This window comes from Phocoena sinus, chromosome 14 (genome assembly GCF_008692025.1).
Source record: "Phocoena sinus isolate mPhoSin1 chromosome 14, mPhoSin1.pri, whole genome shotgun sequence".
In the NCBI taxonomy this organism is placed as follows: Eukaryota; Metazoa; Chordata; class Mammalia; order Artiodactyla; family Phocoenidae; genus Phocoena; species Phocoena sinus.
The window spans coordinates 4235210-4261465 of NC_045776.1; the positions used below are offsets into that span (position 1 = coordinate 4235210).

Below are 26256 nucleotides of genomic sequence, written 5' to 3' on the forward strand. Positions count from 1 at the left end.
CACGGGCACGAGCTGTAACGTTATACTTCAGTCACCATTAGGGTTATGGTTACCCATAAAATAAATCCTACTCGTGTGTCCCTGGATGCCAACCCTGCCAAGACATCCCACTCCAGAATTCCCCCTTTAAAATAAACAAGCTATTCCCACCTCGACGCAGCCGACAGGGGTCAGCCGCTCCTGCCACCCGCCTCCACCAGACTGGTCCCCAGAAAGCGGACAAGCACACACAGGACGTGCCCGCTAGCTGGGAAGAGGGGTACCCGCTGCTGCAAAAAGTGGTGTGCGGCAGCCTGGGGTCTCCGTCCAGGGCAGAGCGGCTGAACCCGAGCGGCTAGGACCCTCCCTTCCAGTCGTGCCGCTCTCGGGCACCAGCGCTCCAGACCGCTGCCCGGCCGGCGTCCTAAACGGAAGCCGACGCTGGTGGCAGCGGCGCGGCTCCGGGAGACCGGGAGGGGGCGGGCAGCCGGAGGAAACCGACACGCCGCAGCTCGTGTGCGTTTCACTCGGGGGAAGCCCGGCGGTGAGAAGCGCCCGACCGCGGGCAGGGGCGCGCAGAATCGCCGCCTCCGCCCTGACAGCCAGGCCCGTGTGAGTCGGGCCTGGGGGCGAGCAGCGGCTGGCGGCGTGGAGCCCGGGCGGCCGCGAGGCCGCGCGGGCGGCGGGCGTGTGTCGGGTGAGTCTGGGCGGCGTCGGGAGGGACCGGCGAGCGGGGAGGGGCGGAGGCGGGGGGGAAGGGGGGAGGAGGAAGAGCGAAGGGCCCTGGCGGGGCTCCCGGCGCCCAGCCGCCCGGGCCCGGGCCCTCAAGCCACCGCCCCCAGGCCCCACGCTGACGCTGGACGGTCCCCGCCTCCAAACCCCCCGCCCCGGCCAGAGAATAACTTACCTGTTTGCCGACGGAATCGCTCCTGCTCGCCCCTCTGACTGACTCCTCCGGCTCACCGTCTTCCCTCTGGGAGGAAGGGGCGGGACTTCCTGTCTCTCCGCTGAGCGACTTCCGGCGGTCTTCAGGCCGACTCCTTCGTGGACTGCGCGCCGGACACCATGACCAAAAACCAGGATCCTGGAACTGGATTAGTAAAACCCACATCGAGTTCCCTTTTTCTGTCCCGACTGGCCGGGACACCTATGTGCCTCTTGTTTTTTTTTTTTTGTCTGTCAGCTCTCGCCGGAAGTTGCTAGGAAATGGGACCGGAAGTCCCGCCCCTCCGCAAGAGAGGAAAACGGAAAGCCGAAGAAGTCAATCTAAAGAAGGGGATATGCGTCCGGCTGGAAGTGTCTGAGCTGGCGGGCCAAGTGGGGTTTGGGGAGAGTCCCCAAGCGGATTCCTCTGGACATTTCGCCCCTTCCGTGTCCCATGCCTCCTCATCCCACCCCGTCCCCCGCCCGCCCGCCGTAGAGGACCCCCGAGTGCGGCGCGTGAGCGCAGAGGGCAGCGCGGGGCGAGCGGCCGGTGCCCTGGGCCTTCCGGGCCCCGAACGGTGCCCGGCTCTTCTAGGCGCCCGTCTACGGGGACACGGTTTCTCTGCTGGGCCAGGCGCGTGCGCAACCCTAGATGTTGAGGACAATCTGTCGACTCCAAGAAAGGATCCTCGGAGTCACGGGCCGCAGGGAGCCACGAGCCGAGTTCCGATACTAAAGGGGAGGCAGAGCACCGAGTGTGGTGGCCGGCCAGTTTGGCAATAAAAGCCGAAAACGCCCTAGGTGTTTAAAAAGCCCCCGCCGGACCGTTTTTATTAACGGTAGCGACGCAGCGCAAGAATTGTTAGGAAGAAAGTAAGGCACGACCGAAGCGTGGTCGTCCCCGCCGCCGCCTGCCGCTCTTGCGGGAGCATCCGCGGACCTGAAGCTTACAGCCCTTCCCCGGAAACTCCAGATCCAGGAAGGAAGACCGCGGCTTGCAAAGTGCTTTGACGGACACCTATATAGAGATGAGCGGCGACATCCCACTTGCGATCAGCTTGAGACACCGCTTGCTCAGCAGTTTTGACTTTATCTTGTAGGTATAGGGAGAGCTCTTAAATAATTGGATTTGTAAAATTTTAGGTAAACGGAGTTTTTAAAGGATGGCCCTGTAATAATGATGGTAGGCTTTCTAAACCAAACCCATCTCTCAAGGCCAGTTCCAGCTCAACGCTATTTAAGTCAGAATATTCAGGTGATAATAACGTTTTAAATACTGGTTTACAGAGTACTTTTCATAGACATTATCTGGTCGAATTTTTACTGTAATCCACATGAATTCTCATGTCCGTCACCCACAACAGGAAGTTGTAATTTAGAAGAGTTAAATAACTGTTCCAAGATCACACAGCTAGTAAAGGTGGAACTCACTTTTCAAACTCCAGAGTCAGCCTTTTCCAGTCCACCTTGCATCTTTTAATGAATAGCTAGTTCAAGAGTGTTAGTCTTGGATGAGAAGGTGATGAATTTCTCAACACTTAAGAGTAGCTAGCACTGTTTTCCATGCTGAAGAGGCATTCTGTTGATTTGTAGGAGATTGACCTTGCTACCTTTCTTACCCTGGGACCTGAGTTAACATTGTGTCTTCCTTCTTTGAGCAGCGAGTTTATTTTTCTTCTGAGTTTATTTTTCAGTTCCCCATCATGCAGTATTTTACTGAGACAGGACCTTTGCATCATACAGTGACCTTAAGGAAGTCAACCTGACTTCCTCGTGTATAAAATTAGTCATTTAGGGTAAAGTTCTGGTCTTTCGTCATTCTGTTAATAGAAGAGGCTCTAAAATTTCTAAGCCACAGTAATAGTGTCCAATACTGTTACTCTCATTAAAACATTTAAAAGACTGTTCCATTAGATAATACTAACAGCGGTGATAGCTGTGGTTTATTAAGCACCTACGTGTCATGCAATGCTCAAGAGAATCCAAGAATATAGGAAAAATTTGTTTTTCTGTGTCTTATTAGAAAATTTATATATTATATATATCCTTTATATATATGTTATATATATGTATATATATATATAATAAAGCTCCTTTGGAGCTTAAGACATGTTTGCCAAAGATGATGTCTTTCCATTACTTCTGGCCTCCATTTTTTCCTGATGAGCAGAGGTCATTCAGATGTTTTTCTCCCTTTTATGTTTCCCTGTATGTAATTTGTCATTTTTCTCAGGCTACTTGCAAAATTTTCTCTGTATTTTTGGCTTTCAGCAATCTGATTGTGATGTACCTAGGCATGATTTTCTTCATATTTATACTATTTGGGGTTTTCTGAACTTTGAACACCTGTAAATTTATGTATTTCACCAAGTTTGGAAAATTTGGGACCATTATTTCGCCAAATACTGTTACTTTTCACCATTCTCTCTTTTTCTTTTGAATTTCAATTAAATATATATTACACCTCTTGATATTATACATAACTCACTGAGGCTCTGTCCTTTTTTGTTTTGGTTTCATTCTTTTTCTCTCAGACCTTCAGATTGGATTTTTATTGATCTATTCTGATTCTTTCTTCTGTCATCTCCAATCATCTGTTAAAAGCAGCTAGTGATTTTTTTTGTTCTTAATTCAGATATTGTATCTTTTAGTTCTAAAATTTCTATTTTGTTCTGTCTTACCATTTCTGTTTCTCTGCTGAGATTCCCTATTGGTTCATTTACTAAAGGCATATTTTCCACTGTGTCTTTGAGCAAAGTTATAATAGCTGCTTTGACATATTTGTCTGCTAATTCCAGCGTATGAATCATCTTGGGGTTAATCTTCATTAATTTGCTCTTTTCTCTTGTGAGTCATGTTTCCCTTTTTCCTAAATGCCCAGTAATTCTGGTTGTATCCTAGATATTTGAGTAATATAACGTAGAGACTCTGAATTCACTTCTGTTCTTCTGAAGAGGTTGGTTGTTGTCGTTGCTGTTTTAACAGGCAGTTGTTCTGGCTGTACTGCTACTCCTTAACTTTGTCTCTCCTGTCATGGTAGCAGCTGAAGTCACATTCAGTCCCCTCAGCCTTAGCCAAGAGGCTTTCGTCCGCCTCACACAGGCATGGTTCAGAGGTCATCCAGAGACCTAGGCTGGGCGTGCAGAATGCACTGCTTCCCCTCTGTGACTGTCCTTTCCTGAACCTCTTCCCCTCACTCTGTAGGAGCCCTGAAGTCTGCCTTCCAGTTTTTCAAGTGGGGTTTTAAATAAAATTTAGATAGCTGCCTTTATTTGACTATAATTATTTAAAATTTGAAAGGAAGCATTGGTCATTTTTGGTGACTAACCATTCTTGATGACTCATTTACTTTAACAGTGTCATTTAAAGTTCTAATTTCCTTTAAGTTAACATTTTCTGCCACTACACTCACATGCCTACCTACAGTAACAATGAGAGTAGGCTAGGAACACTTAACCACCCACGCTAGAATTTTAAATCTAAGTTCTCTTTGAATGCTGTTTTGGTGAATTTCAATGTGGGAGGTGAGATGATGTAAAACTTCATATTTTCTATTATAGTCAAAGGCATAATTTCTCTGACATCTTTTTTCATTCTCAGTAAGAAATTACACTAGAATAATTTTTTAAATAAAATTTTTCCACGTAGTGACAATTTTTTTTCTCTTTAATCTACCTAGTCAAAGAAAGCTCAGAAGCATTTATTTACTTATCATAACTGTTAAGAAATTATAGTCATTAATCCGTTCTCTTCCACATCATGCTGGAAAGAAAAAGAACACTTTGCTTCAGAAAATCTGTATTTCTGGCTTTATTTCATCGACTGATTGAGCCTTTGGACAGCTGAACAAAGAACACCCCCAAGCCAGCCTCAGCCTCCCAGAGCTTGCTTGCCAAACAAGAAAGTTGTTTTGATATAGTAAAGAGGGAGATTATCTTTCTTACCAGTTAAGTGGCCTGCGATATAGAATGCAGATGTTAAAGAGCTGGTCAGTGGAAGAACAGAAATGATATGTGCAGGTATTAGGCCTGGGTTTAAGTTTGCGGCTTGTCATGAACAGCAGTGGTATTACAGATAGATAATAGAATTATGCTAGATTTAACCATAGGTACATTACCACTGAAACAAATATTTTATTTCATCTTACATAAGTCCGCAACTCATTATTTAACTGTTTATCTACTACATGTTCAGTTAGTATTCAAACTTGAATTGAAACATAAAATTCAAAAATAATAGCTAGATGGCATTGAATACATATAACACTAGATATTTAAAATAGTATAGTATTTAAAAATCATTTGGACCTATCATAAAATGGTATTTGTTTGGGGGCTTGTTGTGGTTTTTTTGGTTGTTTTTTTTTTTTTTTGCGGTACGCGGGCCTCTCACTGTTGTGGCCCCTCCCGTCGCGGAGCACAGGCTCTGGAGGCGCAGGCCCAGCGGCCATGGCTCACGGGCCCAGCCGCTCCGCGGCACGTGGGATCTTCCCGGACCGGGGCACGAACCCGTGTCCCCTGCATCGGCAGGCGGACTCTCAACCACTGCGCCACCAGGGAAGTCCGGGTCTTGTTTTTTTAAGTGAGAGTTACTTATCAGAAGTGAGAAGCCAAAATACAACTGTATTATTCGTGAGCTTCCTTCTTACTCTGCGTCTAAGAAACTTACTGAGCACATATTATGGGCCAGGCACGATGCTCAGCACAGCTCCTCAGCTCAGCGGGCTGTCACCCTGCACGAACCGCAGATGGTGTTACCCAGTCTTCTGACTGCTCAAGAGAAGTCATTTGGGTGAGGTCTGCTGATTTTGAGATGCTGGCATCCAATTCAGAAGTGCTTAGAACAACGTGAAGGCCACGTGAAACGCACTGAAGGCAGCCGTATGGGGCTCACGGCTGCTGGTTTGTGGCCCCTGCGCAGACAAGTGCTGCCTGGGAGGATACACAGGCGCTGTTATCAGTCCATGGCACCTCAGCATGACTTGTTTCATGTGCTTTTTCCCAGTGCTAGCTGCTCCCAAGACGGTTTCAACTAGGAACGATGTGAGGCAAAGAGCATAAAGATAGAAGTCCAGGCCAGGGAAAGCCCAAAAATGCAGCTGTGGAACCAAGAGGAGGATTTTAGCGTGCAATATTGAGCACCTACTGTGTGCAGCGCATTTCACTGGACCCCTGAAGTACAGAGATGAGTTGGAAATGGAAGACAAAGAGATTGGAGATAGAGAATATTTAAAAATTTTACCTGGCCTCCTGGCCAGTAAGCGGGTAGATTTCTATCACCCGTATGTGTGTAACTGCCCTGAAAATACTTCCCTTCTGACTCCAGATCACAGCAGAACCCAGGTAGGCACCTGGCTTGGGGCCGGGTAGAAAACCCAGATGGACCTGGGAGAGCTAGGGACACTCATCGTGACCCCTAGAGGCAGAAAACCATGGCTCTGCACCCAGACATTCCAAGGTTGGGATCTCCTAGACTCAGTGACCTCAGCCTTTGTCCTGCCTTTCTTGCCTGGTGGTAGCTGAATAATTAACCAGACGTTGCAGGTCTCAGAGATTCAGCAGGAACGTAGATCAGTGAATGAGTAATCTTATAATTTAGCTGCTTGGTAAAACAAACTGATGTTACATTGTTCAGATGTGGTTACAATACATTTTAACCAGCCTTGTTAATTGACTAATATGAACACCCTTTTAAAAATATAAATGGGGATCATAAACTTCTTGTATATTCAGTTCTTGAGAAGTCTGCCAGATACACCAGTTAGGTCCTACAAAATCCAAAATGTCAAAAGATTCTATGTAATCTGGCAAGCACAAACCAAGCTTAATAGCAAAAAAATATCAAATTCCTGCCCATACTCAACAGACAGCATTTAAATGTTCTCCAGCATCAGAGGAAAAGTGGCTAAAGCCTCAGCTGGGTCCCATTTCTGTGACGCAGTTCAGGACAAGCCGAATTACGGGCCCTCTGGTCCAGCCATTTTAGATGAGGTGCAGCAAGTTTTAAAACTGACATTTCAAGAACCCATGAAGCAATGGAATGTGTTATGCTTGTTTTTTATTTAGAATCATGAGAAACATTTTTAACAAACCTTTAAATTCTTCTCCATTAATGTGATTTAAGTAATTTATAAAGATTAAATCTGTTTGTTTAAATATACTCAACTGTAGAAAAATTGCATTTTTTTGTTTGTTTACACTGTCAAATCCAATCAAGCCAAACAAGATGGTTAACTAAAATGATTAATGAACCCAGCATTAGCTGATGGCTTTAAATTTAGAATGTGTTACTGATGTCAGGGTTGATTAGCTCTCTATCTAAAACCGATGCTATTAAAAGCTTTGAGCAATTTATTAGATGTAGTCACTGAGTACAGTTCCAGCAGGTGAGAGAAATTCTATCAGGATTAATTCTGCTGTGGCGCATTGACAGGTGCACAGATGTTGAAGAGAGAGCAAGGAGGCCTTCACTGACGGGGCAGGAAGAAAGAAGAGGCTGCAGGAGGGGCAGTCGGTTGGCATCAATTGCAGCAAAGGTAAAGAGGCTTGGAACCTAAAAAGTACTCATTTTCGCACAAGGAATCCCAGATGGCATATAAGCATATGAATATTGATCATTTCCATTTCAGCACTTTTGAAGAAGCAGGAAAAATAAATGAAGGGGAAGCAAGAGGTTAATGCGGTATCAGGCTTTAGTAACTCCTCTGAAAATGAGCCCACAGGGAAATTACAGTAGGCAGTGCTGGAGACCAACATGTTTGTCAATAAGATAAAGGGCACAAGTGGTAAAAGCAGGGCTGATGTAGGATGGACAGTCACCGGATGGGATGACTGTGTGTCAAGCACTTAGAGGCCTAGAGCGCAAACTGCAGTGATTACACCAATCAAATTGCAAGCGGAGAATCTCATCAGAGACTTGTCCTCATCCTGAAGGGTACCGTGAGTCCAGGCCTGGGGCAGCCGCAGCAGGACTCAGGGAAGTCAGGTTGTTGAAGGTGGCTGTGGCTTTAGAAAGGTGTGCACGGTGACACAAAACCATGTCCGATGTCTGCGCCTTGGAAGTATTTTATTACTGGTCCAGATGTCCAAGGGAAAACATTATTTTGGGGACCAAATTCCTCTGAATAGTTAGATTTTGTTCCTGCCCAGGGTTGTGTGAAAGGGGATCTGTCAGTAGGTCAGGCCTAGGCTGGAAGGTTCCTACCATGATTAATGCAGCTTAGCCATCTCTAGGAAAAAGGCAGCAAATAATTTGGATCCCTCTATGTAATTCCACCTAACAAGAGAAATAGAGACACTGTTATTCCCATTCAGATGACAGAGGGAAAGTAGTCTACAGTTTAAACAGGAAGACTTGATGACAGAAATTGCATCTGAAGTATGCAGCCTGTCTGGAGGTTACCGGTGTGAGGACCCAGGCTTGTGCAGTGAGGGGTGAGCGCCTACAGGACTCACTGACCTGTTGATTTTCTCTTTCTGAGAGTGCTCTCCATCATCCACAGCGCCCAGCGGGAGCATCATCACACTTTTCCGGATGGTACCCTGGAATATTTTGGCGATGGGTATGGTCGATCCATCTCGGATCATGTCTGGCTCTGTCCCAAACACTGAATGAAACACACGAAAAGAAGGCATTTGAATAAAATAATGACAAGACTACCCCCAGCAATCTCAAATGTAGTGTTTGCTTTGTCTTTTTCCTCTTCTTTGTCTTAATCATTAAATTTGATGCTTGGGTTCAGTAAGCTTCTTGATTTCACATAATTTATGTTCTAAAATCATCAACAGAGCCAAGAAGAAAACCGTGGTTGCCTTCTTTACAGTTATCTACTTTTAAACTTCTTTTATTTATTTTGGTCACGCAGCCATGTGGGATCTTAGTTCCCCAGCCAGGGATCAAACCTGAGGCCCCTGCAGTGGAAGTACAGAGTCTTAACCACTGGGCCGCCAGGGAAGTACAATTATCTACTTTTTAAAAATATTTTTAAATTTGTATTTTGAACTAATTTTATACTTACAGAAAAGTTGCAAAAACAGTACAGAGTTCCCATATATCCTTTACTTTCCCTAATGTTAACATATAACTATTGTACAATTATCAAGAATAGGAAATTAACATTGGAATAATATTATTAAGTAGACTCAGACCTGATTGGAATTTTACCACTTTTTCCCTCTTTCTATACCAGGATTGAATCCAGAATCCCACACTGCATTTTGTCATTGCTTCTGAGTCTCTTCTAGTCTGTGACAGGTTCTCAGCCTCTCTCTGACCTTCATGAACTTGACCCTCTTGTAGAGTACTGATCAGCTGTTTTGTAAAATGTCCCTCAGTTTAGGTTTGTCTGATGCTTTCTCCTGACTGGAAGACGTCATGCATTTTTGGCGGGAGCGGCACAAGATGGTATGCCCCCTTCTATGGTTGCTGCATGAATGACATATTGGGAAGGTGGGGCTTCTTTGCTTTTTGTTTGTAACCAGTATACAAACAAACAGCTGTACTCAACCGTCACCTGAGTGTCTCAGCGTCTGTGCTCAACTTTCAAGGTATCCCAGGAAATAGTTTTAACAGGTATCCTAGGGTCTGGAAAGAGATGAGTTCAAACCCTCTAGGCTAGAGGACAAGCTGCTGGTGACAGAGCAGGAGTGAAAAATGAAACAGTTGCAAGAGAGAGCGTGCCCGACCTTCTCTACCCGCAGAGCAAGGTGTGAATGTGAATAAAGACGATGGACTTGCTTAGCAGAACTGGTCCAGCACACAAACAGGCCCAAAGGCGCCCATGCCTTCCTGCAAGAGTACGTCAGGCCTTGACATTTCAACCACACGCCTCTCTTCAGGGGCATGACATGTATCTTCCTAACCCTTCTTCCTCTTTTCTTCACTCCAAAATTGGCAAAATGCTGCTACAATTGGGACAGTAGGAATGATTATGCAGAGAAGCACGGCTCTAGGCCTTGGACTTGTCCTGTGATTGTTAATGTCTGTGTCCCTGTAGTGATAATCCTGACAGACAGTGAGGGCTCCAAGGAGGTCTGGACCCCCAGTTCCAGCTCCAGCATCTCTGGGGGTATGGCCCAAGGCCCAGCTGTAATATAGCACATAGTCTATATAAACACTTGCCAGTGTCTTCCCACCTAACATTTGGAGAGACCCCAAAACTCCCCCTGCTTTTAGGAGAGCCCCCCACTTTGCAACTGTTGGCAGTGTCCCATTCCTGCCGCAGAAAAGACTGGCTGTTCCTCCTCCCCGGACAGCCAGAAGCCCAGGCCTGTGTCCCTGCTCACCAATCAAGTATCCTGTCCAGGACTTTGAAATACATGAAGTCAAAACAGGCACCGCTGAGGAAATTACAAATAAAGCTATTCCCTACCTCTGGAGAAGCAGAATGGCATTGTAAAAAGACCGCTGGTTTTAGAGGCGGATAGGCTGGAATTGAGTTTCTCGTGTGTTCTGTAATTTTATACAAGGAGCACATATGCAGGAAGCTTCTTCAGTGCAAAGCTCACATGGCCTGCCTTGGGGCTGTCTGCACCAGCCAGGCAGTCCATCATGGGCTTGGGAAGAACACGACCACACACAGTAATTAAAGACCCAAACCCATGCCAAGACAGGTCCATGGTTCAAAACTCTCAGGGGAGACCCTGTGTTCATCGAAAACCCAAGCAAGGACGGCCAAGTTTACACACACACACCCCGTCCAGGGTGAGCGTGGCTCTTGGAGCGAGGCCTTTATGTAGTGGGTCTCGTTGTCTGCTTCATGCTGACCCGAAACCACTAAAACCCACACCTCCTTGTGAGCAGGAAGAACAAGTCCCCGCAGGGTGGCCCATGTCAGCTTGCTCACTGCACTACATTTGAGCTCCTTCACTGTTAACCCCAGAAGATTTCCTTTACTTTCATGCAAGTTCAGCTGTGCCTTTAAAAGGATGTTTTCAAATGTTGGTCATCATTTCCAGGAGTACTGGAGGTTTTCAAGTCCATCATTTTGCCCCAAATTCAAATCTGGTGTGAGCTTAAACCCTGGCTTTGCCACTAATAGCTGGGTGCCCTTCAGCAAATTACTGAAATGGTGAAGGGCATTGGTGCTGAAGAACCTAGGGGCAGGACAGGAATAAAGACGCAGACGTAGAGAATGGACTTGAGGACACGGGGAGGGGTAAGGTTAAGCTGGGACGAAGTGAGAGAGTGGCATGGACATATATACACTACCAAAGGTAAAATAGATAGCTAGTGGAAGCAGCCGCATAGCACAGGGAGATCAGCTCGGTGCTTTGTGACCACCTAGAGGGGCGGGATAGGGAGGGTGGGAGGGAGGGAGACGCAAAAGCGAAGAGATATGGGAACATATGTATATGTATAACTGATTCACTTTGTTATAATAGCAGAAACTAACACACCATTGTAAAGCAATTATACTCCAATAAAGATGTGAAAAAATTTTTTTAATAAAAATATAAAAATATCTGAAGTCCAACCTGTTTTGATGGCTCTTTTTGCCGCAAGATACTGATTATCTCTGATATTTGCAACCCACGGGTGTAGTCCTAGCGTCATAGATACAGTCATCTGGTTGGAGCTGTTTCTTTTGGAGAATATATAGTCAAGATGCTGCTTCACCTAAAAGGAACATTTTCAGGTGGAAAAGAAAATTTCAAGTTATTCTCTCATACCATGAACGTACAGTCGTCTTTCAACAAGAAACTGATGAAATCTCAACCCAACAAATTCAAGTATTTGGGTTTTACCTTAGTTCTTCCGGAGGGATGGCGTGGAGTGAGCAGGGCTCCAGGACTGGGAGCTTCGCCAGTGGGAGGAACGCGAGCTCTCACTCCCCTTCTGTCCCCAGATCCTCCAATCCCAGCTCTGACCCTCCCCATACTCACCAGGGTGTCTGACTGTTAACGTTTGGTTATTATGAATTTTGGTAACTATGAAACACAATACAAGTACAACTTCTCCATCTGACGACTGACCACTCTTTTTGGACTTACCAGTACCTTAATGACTCTTATGGGGAATACCATGCATTTGGAAATTTCTGAGAAGTGGAAGCAGTTCCAAGCTAAGCTGTGAAGGACCCGTGTCATCAGCGCCCTTCTCTTTCTTGGCTCTGTTCCAGCTGCTACTCAGGCAATCCTCCGAGAACAACTCCATACTCTAAAATAGCCCTTCCAGGGACTTCCCTGGCGCTCCAGCGGTTGGGACTCCGCGCTCTCGCTGCCAAGGGCCCAGTTTCAATCCCTGGTCGGGGAACTGGGACCCCACAGGCCGCGTGGCGTGGCAAAAAAAAAAGAAAAAAAAATCCTTCCAATATTTGCTTCAACCAATATTAATGGACGCCTGTCATGTGGCAGGAACTGTTCTGGGTGCTGGGGTCACAGCTGTGAGCATGACCAGGACGGTCCTGCCCTCGTGGAATTTATATGTTGTAGACAGAGGGACAAAAAGGGAGGGAGCGAGGAAGGATGGAGATGTAATCAGCACTGAGAAGACAATGAAAGGGACAGTGGGATAGACGGGGGTGGGATGAGGTGTTTCCTGAGCTTATTTATTCAGAGTCTACTTTCTGTTAAACGAGGTAAACTGATGACTGGTGGATAACTGAGACACGCACTCCCTCCAGATAAGGAACGTTTTCATTAAAATGGCTGCTTTCAGAGTGTAGATTTCAGACATCACAGACAAACTGATCACTGCAGCTTGAGATGTCCCAGCTCAGCCCAGCCGTAGGCAGTTAGCTTCTCCATATGGGTGTAAAACCAATCTTGCCTTCATAGCTACCATTTAATTTTTAAAAATTTCCCATCACTCCAACTCCAAACGGTTACTTATCTGACTACTATAATTGCGTATAATTGAGCAAAGAGATTTTTACCGAACAAAAATTTATAAGTTTCTTGACATTCCCTTTTGTTCCAGTCCCTTTTGTATTGGAAAAAAAAAAAAAAAACTTCAATGCGAACAGCTGAACTGCCCGCTAAACTGTGGTGTGCGGCGCTCAGAAATGGCACTGCCACTGGGCGGGAGAACAACGCACGCTGGTTACCTGCTTCTCCACCACAGATATATTCATGTGAGGGACTAGACGGATTGAAAATTTTCCTATCACTCGGCCAGGGATGACTGTTTTGGCTCCAGGCTCATGAAACGCGCCCTCGATCCCATGAATAGAAAGAGATGGGTATCTCCACAGGTGCATCAGAAGTTCCTCCTAAAGTAAAATAATCGTTTTACTATATAGAGGAGTGTTTAGTTAAAACCCAGTTGAATTATATTGCTTGTATCACCAATTTCTGTACATCTGTGACACCATTCATAACAAGTTAATTAGCACCTTACTTAGATATGTCTGGACTAATAGTACAGGTGGACTTTTCCCTCAGGACCTGAGGCCCTCTGCTGCTTTCACCTGCCCTAGCTGCTTCCACTGACAAGGGCCCCTCACCACTCCAGCTCTGAAGTTTGCAGTTAATAGATGGCACAGGGGCCCTTTCCAAACCTGGGGTTCAATTGTAAATTTCTATCCCCAGTCATTGCCATGATAACTTATATGCTAAGTGCATTTTATTTTCCAGAAGGTTTCAAAGAAATCTACAGACATTTGAGCCAGTGGCCACCAGAGAGCTAGACTGAGGCAAGAGACATACTTCATAAGAGTAAACTCCCCACTTGTATTCGGCATTTTTCCCTCTCCTGGAGCGTCTGCCCAGGAGCCAGCCAGAGCTACCAAACACCACAGCAGGCAAGGGTCTTTTTTGTTTGTTTGTTTTGGGTTTTGTTGTTGTTGTTGTTGTTATTTTAAGGAGGAGGAGAAGTAGAAGGGAAAAGAACAAAATCTAAATTTACCAGTAGCCAATGCTTTGGGCTCTGGGTTTACTTACTACACTCAAACAGCAACGTAGCAATTTACACATTAGCCCCGTAAAGCTCTTGGTTTTGTCTTTTAAAAAATGAATAATTAGGGGTCTTGGAGCTGAAATGATCTCAGTCTATTCTCAACCTTTAAACAGACAGATAGGAAGCTCAGCCCACTGGCTGAGGGCTGGCGTGAGGTTGAGTCTCATAAGCCAGTTTGGAAACGCACGGCTGTGAAGCGAATCACTGCCCTGTGGTTAGGCGCCTGAGGCCGGTGCCAGACGGACCCCAAGAAAAGGACCAGTTGATCTAGACCACGAGGACCACGAGGTTTCGTGAAGGGAAACCTGCCCCTGATTAGCAGGTGCTCTCAGCTCTGAGATGTGCAGAACAGCAGCACATAGCAAACTAGGCACTGGGAAAATACGGGTTTTCATCGTTCCTCTTTCAGGTTACCCGTCAACGTGTGACCTACCTTGGTGTCAAACAGAAATTTCTTAACCTGGCTGCTGTTCCGGTACTCCTCGAGGTCCAGATCGATGGCTTCGTATGTTCTCTTTTCCTCCTCTGTAACAGGAGCCACGTGGTCATAGATTCCAGGGATCAGAATTCGACCAGAAGAGTCCACCAGGCTGCCTATGAGAGACACACAGGAGACAAAGGCAGGTGGAAGCTACAGGTGCGTGGGGTCCTGGCCCTGGAGCAGAGCCTCAGGGACCCTCCTGGGGCTGCAGCGGACCTGCGACCGGCCCTGTGACTGGCCCTGGGCCCTACAGCAGAGCCACTTGTCAGTAGCTCACGTCCCAGAGGTGACAGTGGGAGAAAGGAGCCAGTCACCAGGAAGACTCAGCCTGCGTCAGACCCGTTTTAACGTCCACCTTGTCGACAGAGGGATGGAAACACACGGCTCTGCAATCAGTTACATTTGGAGTGACTTACCTGTGTTACATGCAAGTTCTCAGCTACACTCTTACATCATAAACAAGGTTCCTTTTTTAGTTTTATCTTATCCTGAGTTAAAAAGTAATGTGTTCATTAGAAAAATATTTTAAATATATATGTATGTGAATATACGTACAAACCTGAGAAACTGAAAGTCATCGTTCCTTCTCAACCTCTCTCCCCTACACACACCACAATAATATAATAAATACTCATCTTTAATCAAAAGCGTAACAGCCTTGAGGTCTAGTCTATGAGCCACGTCATAACCATGAAAGCTTTCATAGTGGTGAAGCAGATACACTGCTCTGTTATGTGTGAAAAAGTTTGGGGATTGACAGCGATGAGTGAAAAATCATCAACGAGCATCTATAAAAGAAGTGGATGCTGATGACACGGATGGATGGATGGATGGATGGATGCAGAGAGAGATAGGTAGATAGATGGATGGATTTAATTGGACAATGAAGGAGCAGGAAGCTCTAGAATAAAGGTGATCCTGAAGACCCAGAGGCAACCTCCCAACAGGTCGCCCCGTGGGCTGGTGGTTCCCTGTCGGAGGCTGTCAAGGCCAAGGGGATTCGGGAGGGCGTGGCCAAGGTAGAACTGTGTCAATATGGAAAAAAGAGAGATTTTTGCTAATTGATCCCCAAAGAGGGAGTGCTTTTTGGCAGTTTGCCCAAAAGGGGCACGTTGTAAAATTTGCATAAAGTCGCCCTTGGGACATCACACCTGGCTGTGGGACACAGCTAATCAGCAGACCTGCTGGAAGAAGTCTTAGGATGTACGTGACCATTTCTGGTTTGTTTATCTGCTTCACCAAATGCTCCATAGCTCATAAGGTAAAAACCATAATGCAACTACCATTAAAGAACAAATTTTCTTTGTTCTTTAACGGTGAGAAAGGTGAGAAAGATCCAGGTATTGCGAGGTCTGAGGCTTATGTAACCTGGAAACCTCTTTTTTAAAAAGAACCAAATTGTGACTATGAACGCACGCGGTGTCCCTGCCAGAACTCTGCAAGTGAGGCCCTGGAGATGAAGCCTCCTTCAATTCTGGGATCCACCCAGAAGATGGGCTGTCCGAATGTAGGCAAGAGCTCCAGGTGAGTCAGGTGGGCAAGCTGGCTCTCTGGAAACACACACACACACACACACACACACACACGACTCCCACCTGCACCCACCAGGCCCACCACCTGAGGAGGTCACGGGCAGGGGCAACGAGCAAACTCAGTGGCGTCGCTGAGCCACGTGGGACCACACGGACTCACAGGAAGGAAGCCAAGAGGTGTGGGTAGATTGCGCACCAACTCTGCATGCTTCTCCAGAAAGGTCTCTGCCACTATCCTCAAGTACAGCCAGATGTGTCACAACATCCAGTGAAAGGAAAGGGGGTGGATTGAGGAAGGGCTTCAGTCCATGAAGAGAAACAACGTGGACGTAATAAGCCTAAGAAACGTTTAGCCAAGGGGGAAGCTAAGACCGTGGTCTTCCTCCGCTCCACCCTTATTCAGGGCTGGCCTGGAAACCAAGGGGGAGACAACTGAGTCAAACAGAACTACGTTAGCAGATTCCCTGATGCTTAAAAAGTGAAACCAAAGAAGACATTACCAAGAAGAGCGACCAGATCCGCCATGGGTTCGTTAAGGATCCCACCAAAGGTCCCCGAGTGGAAATCCTGATCTCTGCACTTCACCTGCAAGACAGGGAACGGGAAGGGAGTTGCTTTTCGCCGTGGCTGCTCAGAGACACCTTTCACCGGGCGGCAGACCTGCCCCGGGTGGCCCTCAGGGCTCAGGGGTCAGCTGACATTGTCACCACCGTGCTTCTGTCACATGATGTGGAGCGTCTGCCCCCCAGGTCTTCAGGTCCCACTGAATTCCCCGAAACCGACCTCAGCCCCAGCCTGGCCACCAACAGCGCCAAATCCCAGACCACCAGCCCCTCCTCGGCCTAACGGCTGATGGGCAGCACAGTTGCCTTGCTCTTGGTTTCACACCATCTCGTGCTCAGCCCTCCTTCCAGAAAATTCTCCAGGAAACTTTCTTCTCCTTGTTCTTTTCCTCCTGCAGGACCATTCTACTTACGTCTCCTCTGATGACTTATTTTCTGTCTTTTCGCCCCCAGATTAATCCTTGGATCACTCTACACACAGAGCTTCAAGGCCCACGGGACTTCCTTTACAACCGCCAGACTCTCAGCGCTCCTTCCGTAGGTCTGACCTTTGACCTACTCACAAGACCTAAAGCTTCTAGTCGCTTATGGTACATAACACTTTGGTGTGCTCCCAGCTTCTGAACTGGAGGAGGTCTAGACGGGAACATCTTCTCCTACAATTACTTCCTCCCAGCTTGCCGTTTCCAAAACAAGGAGAGATGCCAGTCCTATAAATCTATCCCCTTAAAATGATGTTGGGGACTTCCCTGGTGGTCCAGTGGTTAAGACTTCGCCTTCCAGGGCAGGGGGTGCAGGTTCGATCCCTGGTCGGGGAGCTAAGATCCCACATGCCTCGCGGCCAAGAAACCAAAACATAAAACAGAAGCAATATTGTAACAAATACAACAAAGACTCTAAAAATGGCCCCCATCAAAAAAAAAATCTTAAAAAGAAAAATGATCTTGGATTTCTCCCAGGCACATTATGTCCAATCGGTTCCCAAGTTCTAATGAGTTTGGGTTTTTTAATTCTCTTTGACCCATTGCCTCTCACCTTTCCTGCCCGGCTGGCCCTTCTCTGCTTCTATCGCCATCTTTAAAGCCCTGCCAGGTGAATCTTCCATTTAGTCACTGTAGCTTAAGACCTGTATCTCACCAGGCAGGGATGCTAACAAAGCACTTTGGGGTCGCAGAGCCCCACCTCTGAAGTCTTTTGCCGCCTTATCCCACCTCTGCTCACAGCTTCCCTCCTCCTGGCCCCCTCGTCACGAGCCTGCCCTCCCCAGTTCTGGGCCACAGCAAGACGTCCAGTCCCTCGACCCATCCAAGACCTCCCCACCTCTCGTCCTCCTGTCCTTCTTTTCTCCCCATTCAACCTGAATGCCCCTGTGCATCCCTTCAGCCTCTCCGTGGGCGACGTCTTGACTGACTTCGTCTCCTCCATCACACCATTGGGCACAGCCCTGGATCAACCCTGCCCACTGGGGTGTCGCCACCACCGGCTCCTGAGCACAGCTGCAAACAATATCCCACTGCTCGGACAGGGGACTAAACACCCTCACCTGCCCGCCAGCCACTTCTTCGTGCCCACCTGTTCCCCACAGAGACTACTTCCAGCATGTCTCGGCAGAGAAACTTCCTTCTGACTCAGCAGTAGAAAGAGGACAAGGATAGCGAGATGTTCCACGGCCTGCACAACTCGGACTCCACCGTGCTTCTGCAGCTGCCCGGGACCCCAATGGGAGAGCGGAAGCCCTTCCCGGCTCAGGATCGCACCCGCCCTCTGGCTCTCATACACCATCCCCCCACCCCCCCACCACCCCCGCTTTGCGGTTTCCAGCTGCTCTATGAGGGAGGACTTTCTGATTCTAAATTGCAGGCTCCATCACAGCTTGTCTGCATTAATAGAAAAGGAGCAGGAAGCAGACCACGTGTCAGGGTGGAACTCGAGGTCACTTTTAGTGATCACAGCAAGCCTGGGAGGATTACTGTGCTCACTTCAGAGGTAAGGAAACAGGCTCAGAGGTTAAGGTGCGCGCAAGGCTGTTCGTCAGATGAGCCAGACCTCGGGTGCCGGCCTTGTCAGTGCTGGCACCCCTTCTCTTTCTGCCCAAGACATGGTGGGCAGGGCAGGTAACGGCCGCTCACAGCATCCCCAGAACCCAATCAGGCGGTCAGTCTCCTTACCCCAGTGCCCCCGTGCCTGCCTCCAAATTTCACAGCTGGAGTTCCTAAAACGTGGTGAGTCACAAACCCCTCTGAATCTTCTCTCCAGAAAAACGTACACAGCACATGCGTTCATGGCTGCGGTGCTTCATGAACTCCCCCAGTCCCAGGACCCCGTGATCCCCCGGGGCCATGCCCCTGGGTCGGGGTCTACTCTCTGTCCTCCCCGCCGGGACCCCAGCACGGATCCACCTCCAGGCGGCTGCCGTTGGCAAGTACCTCCACCATGAAGTAGCTGTTCCCTCGCGTCCCACACGTGAGCGCGGGCGTCCTCCGGCTGATCCACAGATTGTCTGAAATCACGATGTAGTCTACACTTGAGAAGAACCCGGCCTTCTCTTTCTGGACAAGTTCCTCCAGGGCAAGAGAACCAGCCTCCTCCATCCCCTCGATAACAAATTTGACGTTCACGGGCAGATCCTGAATTAACAGTGGAGCAAACCACGCTGTCAAAAAAAGTGGACACCTTGCCCTTTCACCTTTTAAAATCCAGGATTTGTTTGCATGTAACTTAAACACACTGAATTATTATATACATTCCCAAAAGCTCTGTTTATAACGAAGGAGTTTTAACTCAGGTTGACGGAGAATTCAAGGTAATGGCCAGTGAGCCATCAACCTAAGACTGATGACAGAGGATCTGGGCAGGGCATCCCTAAAGAAAAGGCTGCGCCCACCATATGGGACTCCGCTCGGCCCCTGCAGAGAAGCCCGTTCCTCTTTCTCCCCAGAAGGAATTTTTCCAGAAAGGTTACTCAATTACAAATCTCTTTTCTGTCCTCATAATTCTGAGCATGATAAATGAGAACTCTTTCCTTTGAAAGGTTGTCTAATGTTTAAGCCTCAGGATAGTTTTCATTTCAGGTATCTGTTATCTTCCAGCTACGAGTTCAATCTGCCTTTTAACTTATTCAAAGGCTTTGATCTTGCAGCAAAATGAACCTTGAGTTTTTCTCTAATATTAGGACATGGAATAGCGCCTTTAAAATTTTTACAATGTGCCTTTCCCCCATTTGGTTTTGATCTTTTTGTGTCTGTATAATTTATAACTTCATGTCTTTGAGAGCCGTGTGGAGAAGAGGGGTCGACGGCTTTTCCTAGAGCATAAGGCACGTGCAGGGCGGGGGGTGAACAGTTATTCTATGCAGACGAGGCAACGCAAACACACTCATCAGCTCTAATAAGTGGGATTGCCTGGCCCCAGATTAACAAAGGCAGGATGAGTGGAGGATTATGTATTAGGAAATGTGACCTTCGGTCATTCAGCTGCTTAAGGGCATTTGGGGATAACAGGTTTTTCAATGCATTCCTTGAATACATTTCTATGTGTCTTAGGAAGTTAAGCTAAAGTTCTGAAATCTTAGTATTTGAAAGCTCCTTATTAACATTTAACTAGAAAACGATTCCCAAGAAGTAGCTGGAAAGCCTAAGAATTTTCTGGCAAAATGTGATTAATAAAATACAAGTCAATAGCTATTAAGTGTTGGAGGAGGACGTGGGGCTGGCCGCCCAGCCTGGGCTTTGGTCTCTGCTCTGTCCCTTGACACCCAGGGACCCGGGACCAGCCATTTCACCTCTCGGCAGCCCACTTCTCTGTTAATACTTGCTCTGCCTCTTGGTAAGACGATCCAGTGAGGTGCTGTACATTTAAGTGCTCTGTAAGCAAGACAGAAAGAGGGGATGGAGGGCAGAAGGGAACGAGGAAAGAAGAGACCAGAGCTCATAAAGGGCCTAGTACTCGCGGGCTCCAGGGAACCTTTCCATATTCACTGAATCCACGCAACAAGCCTGGAGACAGATATGCTCATTCCTAGATCATGGATGAGGGGAGTGAGGCTCAGGGAGATTAACTGACTTTTCTAAGGGCAGAGTGGGGATTGCTTGTTTTGTTTGCGATTATACGTTTCAGAGTTGAAATTTAAAAAGCAAAGCAGGGGCTTCCCTGGTGGTGCAGTGGTTGAGAGTCTGCCTGCTGATGCAGGGGACACGGGTTCGTGCCCCGGTCTGGGAAGATCCCACGTGCCGCGGAGCGGCTGGATCCATGAGCCGTGGCCGCTGAGCCAGCGCGTCCGGAGCCTGTGCTCCGCAACGGGAGAGGCCACAGCAGTGAGAGGCCCGCATACCGCAAAAACAAACAAATAAAAAGCAAAGCAGATTTTGACCTTTATATAGGACCTGTCTTATAAATATTGCTTTCCTCTCCTTAAGAAAGAAGGACAGAAAACGAGAGAGAGGGGTGGGACGTGGGGAGGGAGGGAAGGAGGGGGAGAGAGAGAGAGAAAGGAAGGAAGGAAGGGAGGGAGGAAGAAAGAAAACAGAGAGAGAGAGAGAGAGAAACCAAGGGCTTACTTAGGGGAGTGCCATGAACAAGAGGACAACCTTGCAGTGGTCAGCAGGGCCCAGGCAGAAAAGCGTCCTGACTCACTAAGCCTGTCTTCCTCAGTGAGACGAAGCAGTCAGGTGAGAGCAGTGAAACCCTCTCTTCTGCTTACGTCTCAGGAGACAACAGCCTCATGAGAGAGAAGCCCCTGGAGTCTGATGAAATCCCCTCCGAGAAAGAAAAAACGCAACGTCAGGACCTGCTCGATGGACAGGATTTGGGAGAAGCAGCATCAAGGACCTGAACCTCGGGCAACAGCTGGGCCGCTCCAGTTGTCTTGTGGACAAGGGGACACGGTGCCCGGAGATGGACCCACCCGAGTCCTCACCAGACAGGCACATCATCCCAGCCCGACCTCGCATCCCTGTCCCGGAAGGAGTGTGCTGCTCCCAGAGCCTCTCTGGGGACGGGGTGGGGATGGTTGGCGGGGGTTTGCTCTGTGACAGCCGACACGTCCCTTTCTGTCCATGAACCCAACAAATGGGCCCCACTTCCTCTTAAATTCCCAGTGTTCCAAAGTGCTTAATTCAATTCAGCCACACAAGTAAGATGAGGGAAAGGTAGCAAGGCTGCACATTTTTAAGGTGACCCCACAAACTCCTTCTGCACCCCCAGGTTACAGAGCCCATACTCTGTGGAGCCCAGACTGGAACAGGCTGGGTCTCATCCCTGGGCCTGGTCTCCCTGGCACAGGCTCAAGCTCACCGACTAGCAGGGCCATTTCTGCATGAAAGGGCTGGACTCACACCATCAAATCCACCCCGTGTTAGAGGGCCGGGCGCCCATATCAACACCCTCACTTTTACAGAACAGAATCTGAAGCCCAGAGAGGTTAAGTCTCCCACCCATGGCCACACAGCTAGATTGGATCCTGTTTGGAGGGTAAGCATGCTCATTGCCAGAAGAGAAACGAGCGGTGCGAGATGAAACCACCCTCAAGAGCGCAGCAAACGACACAGTTTTGGCTGGTGGTCTGAGAGAGCAGCCCTCCCCTCAAAGCCGCACCCCACCATAACCCCTCCTTGGACGGATTGAAACCACTTCCCACAAGAATAGAAAAAACTCAGGGATTCAGACAGAACGTCACACCCCAGAGATCGCTATCCTGATAATTTGCAAAGCAGCTAATCTATTTCTTAAAGTGTATGTCTGTCTCTACTAACAAAACCGTACTTTGTGATAAGAGGGACGGGTTGCAGATAAAAAAGATAAGCTGAGTAAGTTGAAGATAAAAAAAGACAAGTCCCAGCAGATGGTGATGTAGCCACAGGCTCATGTTTTTTGCTGTGTCACATTGTTGCATGTCAACAGCACGGGATCAAGGTATCACCCTGCCCCAGACCAGCTGGGTGGCTTTGAGTATGTTCCCTTCCTTTCCCAAGCCTCTCTCTCTTTATCTGTAAAATGCGTGTGATTGTAACACATTCCTCTGTGGATTGCTGGAAGAGTAAAGGACATCACGCAGCTCAAAGCCAGCTGCCTCCATCACCACCATCACCACCATCACCATTATCACCATCACCTTCACCATCACCATCACCATCATCATCACCATCACCATCCTCACCATCACCATCATCATCGCCATCATCACCCTTCCTCCCAAGCACAGCCGGCACCTACCTCGTCCAGGGCTCTGAATGTGCTCACAGCGTTGATCCACGCTAAAACAGGGCCTTTGTTGTCTGTCGTTCCTCGGCCATACAGTTTTCCTTTAAAATTGGGGGAAGAATTTTCAGAAAAGCATGGACACCTCTGCCAAGTTTAGTGAGCCAAAACCAAAGGTAGCTTTACGGGTAATTGTTTTAATGGTGCTTTCTATTTTTCTAGGCAGAAGTCTTGCTCTGAAATCACAAAGTATTGTTTCTTATGTACAAATAGTATGCTAGCCAGCAAACGTAAGCTAATTTGAAATATACAGATCCCTTTGGCCTTAATAGTAATTAGCCATTTTATCCAAGTTCATTGAAGAAGACCCGCGGGTTTGTTGCAGAATGTCACGTAATATAGCCTCTCACTCTGAGATTTTACAATTAGCAGGACAATGAAAAAGAGTGTATGTGTCTCTCCATTAACCTTTCTTTTTCTTGTCTTTATAAAACATAATTACATTTGGTGTTTTTAAAAAAGAAAATATGTGACCTACACAGCTATTTTCCTTGAAACCCAAGAACTCTCCTAATGGGAACTTGATTTGCCCAGGGGCACAAATGTTCATGGTTTCTTTAACAACTGAAGGGAAACCAGCCTTATTGGACCAACCGGTGGACCATGAGAGCAGCGTTCTCTGCACTCCTAACGATGGCAGGTAAGGCCTGGAGCCCGGAGCAGTCACATCTCGATTTCTTAAGCCCTACGAGCAGTCCTTCACCCACAGAAGAGCCCAGCACGAGGGGTCACTGACCATCCACCTCCGTCAGCGTGTGAGGGTCCGTGACCCACCCATCCTCCTGTCTGGCAGGCTGCACGTCCAAGTGGCCGTAGAAGCACACGGTGGGCTTCTTGGGATCATTCCCCAGTTCGGCCAGGATGATGGGAGGTATCGGGAGGCTCTGACCATCAGGCAGCTGCAGACGGAATATGGGTAACTTTTTTGAAAAAAAGCCATTTGGTTCTTCCAGAAAATTCAAAGACATGGATGGCGTTAGGAGTCTGTTACTAGCTCCAACCGGGTGGACACAGTCCTGTTAACAGACTATTCAGGCTTGTCAGTGCTAAAGCAGGCGACACTGGGAGGGCAGATTAAAGACCCATCTACTCCCGAGGGGCAGTAATAAGCCTTGATTCTGATGAGGGATTGGGTCCTTTGAGAAAGAGGCATTTGAACTTAAGGGAAAGAGCCATCTGGGAGAAATGTGAAGCACATGAAAGACATGAACAGCACAAGTGGGGGGCCTTCACACGCACCCTCCACCTTCCCCCCGTCCCCCCGGGTCCCGACAGGACGAGAGGTCGATGCTACAGCCTCCTGTGGGACGAGGTGGAGATCTCTGCCCTTACTGGGAATCGCGGTGCTGCTTCTGCTGAGCATGAGGGCAAGCAAACCCCCATCCTGCCACCACGAAGGGAAGCCTGGCTGATGCCCGGGGAAGTGGCTGCTCGGAGGCGGGAGGGGATGCCAGCACCTGCTGAAAACCTGCGTCCACCAAGTCCACGCGGGCTCCCAGGTTCCGGAGCCGGTCTGCAGCTAGGCCCATCATTCTGAGCAGCTCTCGTCGGAGGCGCAGCACGGGCTGGACCGAGTCGCTCTCGACCGCCACCCACTCCTTCAGCGTCTGGGAGGAAAGGCGACAGGCGGTCAGCACGCGGGTCATCCGCGTCCACTCGGGGGCGCACCTCGTCGGGTCCCCAGCGCCCTCATCTGACCTGGAGACCGAGCTGGCAGACGACAGCTGGAGGCGTGACCAGGAACCCAGAAGCCAGCGACGGCTGGTCAATGCAGGACGGGACGGTTGGTGGAAGGCCGCCTCTGAAGCCTGGCCTGGGCCCCTCAGCGCCACCAGGCTCATACAGAAGGCACGGGTCCCCGCCCCTTTTGTGGTCTCTAGGAACTGAGAGCAGCCGCCCCTCGAGGGCTCGGCTTCCCACAAACGTCCCGGCAGGTCACTCTGATCTACCCCACGGTGGCCTCAGCTAGGCTGCAGGACCCCCTGTGACCATCCCGTGCATCTCAGCTCTGAGGTCCCCCCGCTGCACCTGCAGGATCCGGGAGGGGGTGTAACCCCGAGTTTGAACTCAGGGCTGGGCAGGCAGACAACCTGAGTTCCTGGTCCTGGTTCTGCCCACTACAGGTGGGTGACTTCAAGGACATTTCTGAAGCTCTGGAATTGGCCTCAGCTTCCTCCACTGCAGGAGGGGCGTGAGGCTCCCTCTCTGCACATTATGGTGGGTGTAATGCTGTGAGACAGTAACACATACACACTTTGGTCTTTCTCCCCGGTTCCCGGCCAGCGCTCCTAAAACTTTTACAATTTCCTAAGCGATAAGGTACTAGGAGCATCTCTTGTTCTAATATTTGGTCTTCGACGCCGGGTCCTGACACAGAGCTCCTAATGCCCTTGGGATTTCCCGGGTGAAAAGGAGCATGCTTTTGTTCTAGTGAGGAACTTTGGAGAATTCTGGGCGTGTGGGCCGGTCACCAGAAAGACCGAGCCGTGATCAGACGCTCAGAACTTCCAGCCCCAGCTCCCCACCTTGGGGGAAGGACGACAGGCTGGAGATGGAGCTAAGAATCGGTGATGCCTACGTGACAAAGCCTCCATAAACATCCCTGAGGCTCGGGGTTCAGAGAACTTCCGGGCTGGGAAGGGGTGCCCTGCAACCCACAGGACAGAAACTCCCGCCCCGGGCAAACGTGTAGAAGCGTGTCCCTGAGTTCTGCGAGCTGTTCTAGCAAACGATGAGCCTGAGGAGGGGTCACCAGAGGCCCTGATCTGTTGCCGAGTCAGGCAGAAGTGTGGGCAGCCTGGGGACCCACCACCAGCTACTGGCGTCTGAGGTCGGCATCGGGGTAGGGGTGACACTACCTCCAGGAAGACAGTGTCAGAGGTGAGCCACGTCGCAGGACACTGCGGGGTGGGGGGCACACAGAGAACTGGAGACTTGCTTGTTGTGCAGAAAACCCACACTCTGGGGACACGTCTTTCTTGGTGAGGACGGAGTGAGGACGTATACACGGGAGACCCAGGCCGCAGCCTCGCCCCGTGGGAGCTCCGTAACCACTGCTGATTCTCAATGTTAAGAACAATCCTTCCCATTCCAGGGTCCGTACTTGAGCCGCTTACCCTGGGACAGCCGCAGTGTTTATTACAAACCATACATGTGATTTTGGACTCTACTTCCTAACTTATTTTAGTTTGATTTCTATCCTGGTTGTAGCACTTCTATTTTTATTGTGAAGAAATGTATTTGATCTGAAGGAATATTGTGTTTTACATTTTTAAACTGGAATTTGTAGGACGGATGCTGCCAAGTCAGCGCTGAACTTAATGGACTGGGAGGATACGAGGACGCTACACAGGGCAGCGCTGGGCTCAGAGGCCCGCATTGACGCATGCCCCCACCGCAGGCCTTTTCTCTACCCGCTGTGAATTCCAGCCTGCACTGCGAACCCCAGTCGCGTTTCAACATCCCAACAGGCACTTACATCAAGTTAACACGCCCACATGAGGAAGGATTCCATGAAGGTCAAGCTCAGGCACCGCAGCCTGTACACTGAGCTTTGTGCTTTAGTACGAATCATGGGGGATTCACGTCTGTTTGCACAGTAATATTCCCGACACGGGTTGGTTGA

At 48.6% G+C, this 26256-nt stretch overlaps 2 protein-coding genes and 1 long non-coding RNA gene across 7 annotated transcripts in view; 1 reads left to right on the forward strand and 2 right to left on the reverse strand.

Moving 5' to 3' along the window:
* ZNF407 (zinc finger protein 407) overlaps positions 1-1041 on the reverse strand; it is a 430215-nt gene extending 429174 nt beyond the window's left edge. Inside the window, exon 1 of one of the 2 annotated variants that reach the window (XM_032654303.1) lies at positions 887-1040. The gene's annotated coding sequence lies outside the window, so the exon portion shown is untranslated. Of the gene's footprint in view, positions 1-886 lie in introns of both variants that reach the window. The other variant, XM_032654304.1, reaches the window with a different exon arrangement.
* On the forward strand, positions 1039-9414 carry LOC116765105. The gene is made up of 2 exons (XR_004353146.1): positions 1039-1999; positions 7336-9414. It is a non-coding gene; the product is annotated as an uncharacterized LOC116765105 (long non-coding RNA).
* CNDP1 (carnosine dipeptidase 1) overlaps positions 5437-26256 on the reverse strand; it is a 33006-nt gene continuing 12186 nt past the window's right edge. For 2 of the 4 annotated variants that reach the window (XM_032654305.1, XM_032654307.1), the window contains exons 3-12: positions 24089-24238; positions 23368-23530; positions 22587-22675; positions 18803-19003; positions 16314-16398; positions 14234-14394; positions 12950-13114; positions 11379-11520; positions 8362-8509; positions 6944-8178 (exon numbers count right to left, since the gene is read on the reverse strand). In XM_032654305.1, the coding sequence (XP_032510196.1) occupies positions 8112-8178; positions 8362-8509; positions 11379-11520; positions 12950-13114; positions 14234-14394; positions 16314-16398; positions 18803-19003; positions 22587-22675; positions 23368-23530; positions 24089-24238 (1371 nt within the window). In that variant the 3' untranslated portion in view covers positions 6944-8111. Of the gene's footprint in view, positions 6002-6943; positions 8179-8361; positions 8510-11378; positions 11521-12949; positions 13115-14233; positions 14395-16313; positions 16399-18802; positions 19004-22586; positions 22676-23367; positions 23531-24088; positions 24239-26256 lie in introns of those variants that run through there. The other 2 variants (XM_032654306.1, XM_032654308.1) reach the window with 2 other exon arrangements.